The sequence below is a fragment of the Anopheles darlingi genome, chromosome 3 (genome assembly GCF_943734745.1).
Source record: "Anopheles darlingi chromosome 3, idAnoDarlMG_H_01, whole genome shotgun sequence".
In the NCBI taxonomy this organism is placed as follows: Eukaryota; Metazoa; Arthropoda; class Insecta; order Diptera; family Culicidae; genus Anopheles; species Anopheles darlingi.
In genome coordinates this window covers 14,936,776-14,944,543 of record NC_064875.1, presented here as the reverse complement: position 1 = coordinate 14,944,543, position 7,768 = coordinate 14,936,776, and the positions used below count along the sequence as shown (strand labels likewise).

At 50.0% G+C, this 7,768-nt stretch overlaps 1 protein-coding gene across 2 annotated transcripts; it reads left to right on the top strand.

Annotated features, from left to right (window-relative positions):
• The first annotated feature begins 4,474 nt into the window (after nucleotides 1-4,474).
• LOC125957015 (protein midgut expression 1-like) lies at nucleotides 4,475-5,843 on the top strand. 2 transcript variants are annotated; one of them, XM_049689366.1, is made up of 2 exons: nucleotides 4,475-4,636; nucleotides 5,480-5,843. In XM_049689366.1, exons 1-2 carry the CDS (start codon nucleotides 4,584-4,586, stop codon nucleotides 5,685-5,687), a joined length of 261 nt encoding a protein of 86 aa, XP_049545323.1. In that variant the 5' UTR covers nucleotides 4,475-4,583; the 3' UTR covers nucleotides 5,688-5,843. The 2 variants fall into 2 exon arrangements, with proteins under 2 accessions (XP_049545323.1, XP_049545324.1); XM_049689367.1 differs by lacking the exon at nucleotides 4,475-4,636 and adding an exon at nucleotides 4,742-5,390.
• The last annotated feature ends 1,925 nt before the right edge of the window (nucleotides 5,844-7,768 follow it).

Here is a 7,768-nt window from a genome sequence, read left to right as displayed (position 1 = left end):
CCAATTCCATCACTTTACACTCTTCTTAAACTGTCCCTGGGGATGGACGGACGGATACGATGCCAGCGATAACCGTTATCGATGCTTTCCCGGTCCCGGACATTGCAATGCAATTGTACTGAAATGGCGCATCGTAGTGCAATAAAAACCCCTCCCTTCCTCCACACCACGCCACTGCTTAGGTAATTAAACAGGACTCGTCCGGTATGTGTGTGTTTGGTCAGTCGGAAGGATAATGGGGACCGGGACTGCAGCGCAACGCAAATACTAACCAACCGACCCGCTTGGTTGTCAATTAAATAATTAATTAAATGCAAAAATCAATCCTTTTACGGCCAAACCAGTGTGTACCAGTGTGTGTGTGCCAGGCCAGTCCTTTCTGTCCGGTTGGGGAAAAAGGGAATGAAAAGAATCACTAATCAAGCTGCGTTTGGCTCTAACCGGGCCCTCTGGTCTGAGGTTTTTAGAACTAATCTTATAAATAATGTATACCGAGTACACACAGAAGCTCACAGGACCAAAGGCTTCTCTCTTGCGAGCGGCGCTGCGCTTGACCGCACACGGTCGTCACCGTTGCATCAACAGACAGACCCGGTTCCCGGAGTGACCATTGGCCCCGGTGGATAACAATTTACACGAGTTTTTCTCGTCGATCGGCGGCGGCTGCTGCTGCTTCTGCTGCTGTTGCTTTTTACCATTTTAGCATGATGTGGTGTCCTTTCAGTGACCGGACAGGACCGTCTCGCCCAGTGAGTGGTCCATCACCATTGGGACATTGGCCAGAAGCTGTGATTCCGCAGCAATGTCCTGGCTAGTGCCTGCTGCTGCTGCTGCTACGCCATTCACCAGCTGTACCAGGGTTGCGACCCTTCTCGTCCCGTGTGATGGCAACGCAAACCCGGGACATTTCGCTCATGGACCAATCGGAATTTTAAATCACGTTTCATCCATCCTGCCACCACAGCTAGCACGTTGCCCGGGATATCCTGGCCTATCCTTCGGTAACGGATCAACGCCATTGGTTTCGCTTGGCAAATGTCTCCCTCCTCCAAACCGTCCTGCCCTACCTCCTTTTGCTTCGATTTTTATCCTCCATCGAGAACCATTTGGCTGGTGGTGCGTGGTCGGTACTTTTGAGGAATCATCCGGCCATGCTCCAAGATAGAAAGAGACAGAGAGCGAGAGAGTGGCTTAAAAGTGGGTATAAGGTCGGGGGGTTGTGGGTGGACTGACATCAGAAAGAGTTGTAAAATGTGATTGTACAAGCTGTTGCAAAGCTGCAAAGTATAAATAATGAATATTTATTGGCACTGGTGCTGGTACCAGTCCCGCCCCATCTCCTGTTACTACTGCTGCTGCTGCCGATCCGGACGCTCCGGATGCTTACCGGGCCACCACTGCTCCGGGAAAATCCGGTCCCGAATATTGATGAGCGGAAATTTGCGGATGGAATGATGGTCTGTAACGTTTGGGAATTTCGGGAACCTCCGGATTATCCTCCAGAAAACGCCCCCTTTTGGGAGGGGGGGGGGGGGGATGCTGATCGCCAGGCGCTTGATGCTTCATCCTCGCTGCTCCATCAGTTTGTGGTTGGAGTGGATCCGGCAAACATCGGTCAAGTGTAACAAATTTCCAGCTTCTATTCTCCATCCTCGGCAATCATTCCTCTCCGTTGGTCTACCTCTCTCTCTCTCGTGCCCGTAATCCATCATGGTTGCTCGAAATGAATAAAGTTGAATGTTGCTAATCCTTCCCTCCCCCACTGTATGCATTAAAACAACTTTGGTTGTGGAATGAATTTGTGGAAAGAGTGTCACTGAGAAACGATGCATATGAACAGTTAACGAGAAGCTAGCTTATACAGTTTATACTCCCGATACCTTTCCGTTCCCATTGACGTTGATCATGTTCCTCAATAGGCACGGGGTAGCGAAACATATTGAATCTTTTATAGTTGCAAAGATATTCAATCATTTTCCTAGCTACACAACTCACCGAACAGAACTAAAGTTAAATAGGATTTCTTGGGAAATTTTATAACTATCTCGTTAGTCAATTTTTATGAGCATAATCAACAAACATGGATGGTAAATTGGAAACCTCTTTGAGAAATGAAAATATTCGTAACGAACTCCAAGGGTTAATGACGATAGGCCTGGTGCTAAGTAGGCTTTGAAAAACCTTAAGTTAGGAAAAAAAACTTACGATTTCTAGCATATCTTCCTGTTTTCTGCATTCTTATCAAATTTCATAACCGATTCTTTGATCGCTGTTGTATTTCTAGTTATAACTGATGTTCCAATGAATGCAACGATTTTGCATCTTGCAAAAAACAACAATACCTTCTTCTTTGCGTTTTAGATATTTTTATACTTCTCTTGAACTTTTAATAAAAAAAATATGATTTTTTTCACAAAAATCTGTAACAAAAATTCAGTTACAATGCGAAAATATGTTTCGATGATACATGAATCGATACCAGCCCCAAAAAACCGTCCAAATAATTTCGCTTTGCATACATTGTTGCACAGAGAATACCAAACGCAGGATCCTTGATTCCGACATTAAACTGCATCACCGCTTCACATTCGTATCCTACTACTGCTGGGACCCTCGAATTTGATCGATTGCACAGCCCGTATTATCTCATCTCGCGCTGTGCATCGAGCAACCACGGAAACCAAGCGCATCGCATAAAATGTGTCGAAATCGGCCCATCATTTTCACACCCAAAAAAGGGCATAAAGAGGCAAAACCTGGTAACCTGGTGCACTCCACCTTGGCCGTCGGCAACGTTGGGCAACGATGGGCGCGCGGGCGCACTCTTTTATTTTAAACTTTTCACCTTTTCTGCCTTCCCATAAATGGCGTAGCGAAGCACACACATACGTGCGCGCGATGCACGGTCAAGTGGCCCCCGGGGATTTTCATGCCCTTTTTTTTTTTTTGTTTTACTTTGGGACCACGGGACCGCCACGAAGGTATGGTGCGCGCCGGCGTGTGTGGCGAGGGAACCAGTCGAGTGTCGGAACCAATCCGGCCATTGCGGATGCCTCCATCTCTCCACTCCTGGTAATTTGCGCCAATAAATCAACCCAAATCAATTCAACGCTAATCAATATAATTTACCGCCGGTAATGAATTGATGGCGAATTGTGTCGACGAGCGACGCCGCGGTCGCGGTCGACACGACACGGTGCCGGGGCGCGCGCGGCCAATAACAATCGATATTGAATGCCCTTGCGTGCCCTTGCACTGGGACCGCGAGCACCACAGCATCGCCCCCTCCCCACCCGTGACTGGGGCTTGTTAGGGAAGAAGCCAGAACATAATAGTGCAACCGGGAGATCCGACCAAACCTCAACCCGAGCCCGAGGAAAAATCGAGGCTTTCCTCCAATTGCAACGTGACTGCAACCCGGCCCGCAACCCGGGTGCTTGAGGGTGGGGATCACCGGAATCGGGGTGACAGTTGAACGCCTGAAAACCGATCATCATGACCTCTTCCAGGGTCGGCAACGGCAGAAGGCTCCCCCTCCTTCCTTTTTATCGGTCTCTCAGATCTCGAGCAGGACCATGCGAGCGGCAAACCCCGGCCAGTCTATAATGGGCGATCCTGCTGGCAAATGGAAATGGGTGAAGGCAATTTATATATATATTTGTATGTATCGTTTCGCGCCCTGCGCCCGACACCAGGGCACCACCATCGAGGGGAGGCCGCCGCTAGTTTTAACGGTTTTCGGCATCGGCATCGCGGAGTTTGCGGAGATCACCTTCCGAGAGGAGAAGATTGTTTGTAGCAACTAAGGGCCCGGTACAACTGCCGCACGATACGCTCCCTCCAGTAATTTATGACCGCGCGGTTATGGCGCAGCGTTCGTGTCAATTACGGTTTCAACCGGCAGGAGTTCCCATTCGGAGATATCCCCACCTTCGATGGTTGAACTACGAGTGAGCTAGAGCTCAGTGTTTTGCATATGCCTTCGTGTGATAAGAGCTTCAATAGACATTATCATCGTGCTCATTTGGAGGTAATACTATTCGGCAGGAAGCTACCGGTTTCTGACTCACCGGTGCCCATCCCGTTGACGCACGAACCTTACATCCTGACTCATCGACGAAATTCATAACCAGCCAGCACTGTGGGCATTGAATGAAATTGTCACTATGCTACACCGTGTTTCGGTATTGGACGAGCAGCTTATCGCAGCGACCTCGCTTATGGTACGCGCTATTTGTCTTCCGATAGCCGGCAATGTGATTGCGATTGAACGCACGCGTCAACGCGGTAGTACTCAAGATAAGTTCGATTCTCGAGAGTGACGGATGGAGTATGCCCGTACACACCTCTACCTACACCCCGCTGGAGTAGCAGGCAGGACAGTGTTTGATGGCCCGGGGGCTGGAACAAAGTTGTCCCGGAATTCAACTCACTGGCCGTGCCTGGCCAAGGTTAGGACGATGCCACTAGATGAGCTCGTTGTCAGTCTTCTCCGCGTAACCGAAGCGTCCACTTCCCATTTTCAAATTACCTACAAGCCTACTGCCACTTGGATCACCTAAACGGTTACCTACCAAGACAACATGTGTTCACTGATCGGATGCTGCTGTGATTGTGCTGCCACGATTGCTTGCTGGTAAGTAATGGATCCACGCGTCTCAGTAGGTTTAGACCCAGTTTCATCAAGTTTGTGTAACCGCGTAGCACCGGCAGTCCGTACAGCGAACGCTTCATCTCATCAAAATGTGTTTTTTAGTGAAAACAATATGGACGCTCGTTGCGACCTTTCTGCAAACGGTTTGCTAGTAAGTGTATGCCCTCCCTTCTTATCGCACCCGGCTTGTGCATGTCCACAGCGAACAATGGGACCTCTCGCATATCATCGAGTGAACTCATCGGAATCCCCCGAGACAGTGTCGACACCACAATAGGGGGTACGGTGGCCCCAAGCCCCGGTACCACACCTCCAGGGTGATGGATCGTGATTGCAAATCGGCCCCTTCCCCACCCGCGTTATCAGCATCCGGAAACCTGCTAATCTGTGCATTTGTTCCGGTAACACATACCGCAAAATCGTTTCGTAGTGTGTGTATGTGTGCGTGTATGTGTACCGCGTAGCTTGTTCTCAATGGAGACCTCATTTGCAGTTTAGCGTGCTGATAACACGCGACTGTGTCCGCGTCGTCTGAAGGTGTGTGTGTGAGCAAGGATTAGATAAAAATGGTGTACCATCAGCCGACGCTACCAACGAAAGCCGGCTAGGCGGCGGTTCAGTAGCGCCCCGAACACGGTTCCCGGAGGAGTTGTTGACCCATTCCCATTGCCCTACGAGCGGAAATGTGTGGCATACTGCGATGCTGTTGTGATTGCACCAAGCGGATAGCTTGCTGGTTAGCTTAGACGGAGGCTTAGAAGGGATCGTAGTAGTCACCCGGGCCACATTCAACTAACCACGTTTCTCTCTCTCTCTGTATAACAGCTGCTGTACCTGTGCACTGCAGACGCTCTGCTGCATGGTCTTCATAGTGGTCATCATCTGTCTGGCGATCGGTTTGGGCGTCTACTTCGGTGTGTTCCACAATCGGGACTCGGACTCCGATACGACGACCACACCGTCTAGTGCACTGCTGCGAGCCCTGCTACCCGAGGGCATGACGGACGAGAAGGAACCGGCCTGGGTATACTAAGCACGACCGCTGGGGCCATTGCGCGCTGTGATATGTGTTTTTAGTATTAAGCATTGCTGCCTCCTTAGTTTAAGTGCCTACCGACGACACCGCCAATCCGAAATCAATCCGTGAATAAATCGTGGCCTACTGGCATGATGTGGTGTGACTAACGCATCTCCATGAATCACTTTTGGCTTTGTCGGGCGGACAGGTGAAACCGATAAACATATATTGGCTCTGGAACTCATAACCATCGTGGGCTAAACAATGGGCAGCACATATTGTAGATAAGATAAGGGCCCCCCCCCCCCCCTTCCGTAAAAATGTCGCAATCTAAGGGCAGTCACTCACAACCGGGAGGCGTACGCTCTGCTCACGGCCTGAACGCAAACGAATCGGTATGAACCGATATGTCCGAAGAGGCGGTTGTCGGATTTTGAAACAGATCTCATTTACGGATAAGAGGACGGATAAGTGCAAATTGGGACCGTGACCGGGGCCGAAATTGTGAAAAGTCCTCCGAAACCTAATTATGCTGTCCAGTTTCCCGCCGCTTCGAAACCTGTCACCTCTACCCCTCGCAGTGTGTTCCTTCATTTCAAATCCAAATTGCTTCGGTACGCAATTAAGGAAAAGCGTGAGCTAAAATGACATTCAAAGGCCTCCGAATCCCTCCCCTCCTCCTCTCCATGCTGTGCCTCCGGAATAGAAAATTATCATCCAACAACTCTATCGCCAACGAAAAACTCTGTTTCGCCCAAAATTAAACGCTAAAACCGTTCCTACCCGCCCTGGGTGGCCGGTCAGTTATTGCGTTGCGTTTCGGAGTGCTTGGAGGCAACCGGGACCCGTTTCCCGGGACCAATTACTGGAGCGAAAACGCATTCGAAAGCTACACGGCACCACGGCAACCAGCAACAGCTAGAGCGTGTCCAGTTCCTGCCCGGAGGAGCTGCCGTGTGCCTGAAGCATGTAAAACCTGTCATGGCGTGCGGTCACGCGAGCAACACCTTTTGTTTAGCTTTACACACACACCTTCAACGTCTGGTCTGCACGGAGTAGTAGTTGATGGAAGGATTAATTACTCGACCGCCACGCACCACAGCAGTCAGTCGGGGTCAGTTTGCCTCTTGGCCTCGTGATCATGCTCGGTGATCGGTTGCGATAGCAGAGACACGCGGGACGACGATGCGCTTTTGGCGGCGCGATCACCGGATTCGGTGTTTGATGGAGCCGCCCCGATAGTCGACCTTCGGGCCAATGACCAATTGCTGGCTGGAAAGGCGAAAAGTCTTACAGTGTGAAAGAGAACCAGGATTACAACGGAGCTCTCCACAGACAGACGGTTCCCGGAGTGATGGAGAAAGTGTAAATGGAGACAACTACGGGAGTAGCTTGACTTTTGACGTATATTGTAAATTTGAGCAGCATCTAAGGATATTGTTTGTAGCACCTGGTTTATACTTCAAAAGAAATCACATTTTTATCGTAGTTTGTTGAGTAGACTGCTAGTATTGACACTTTATTTTCACATTGTTGGTCGATATAACAATCCATTTCATTCTATTACATACCATGTTGAACAAAAACATTACAAGTTCTTGAAATGTTGACGAGGGTGACCCCACAGGCTGTAACACCTGCAACGCCTGTGTAAAAAGGACACATGGCATGGCGGCCACACCGGAAGGTGTTCACATTACCGCCTCATTACCTATGCATACATCCCCTGGAGCGCAGGGGCCCCGTGTTCCTTTTATCACCGAAGGAATGGCACCACCGGCTTAGGCCCTTAGCAGCAGGATCGATGTATCATTTGTATAATTTTTAACCAAAACAATCACCGACGGAATCGAGAACAACAATGGAGCGGTAGGTTACCACCTCTGCAAGCATTACGCAGCGCCCTCCTGGAGTTCGGTGTGAAACTGAACGGCACAGCAGCACTATGCAGCAGCGGAAATGGCGACACCATGGCGTCGATGTTGGCTAACAAATCACTTTCGGAGGCAGGCTGGCCAGCACAAGGAGAGCGCGCAACACACACAGCGCCGTACGCGTACCGGATCCGTTCGCGCGTTCCATTTCCGGTTCGGGGG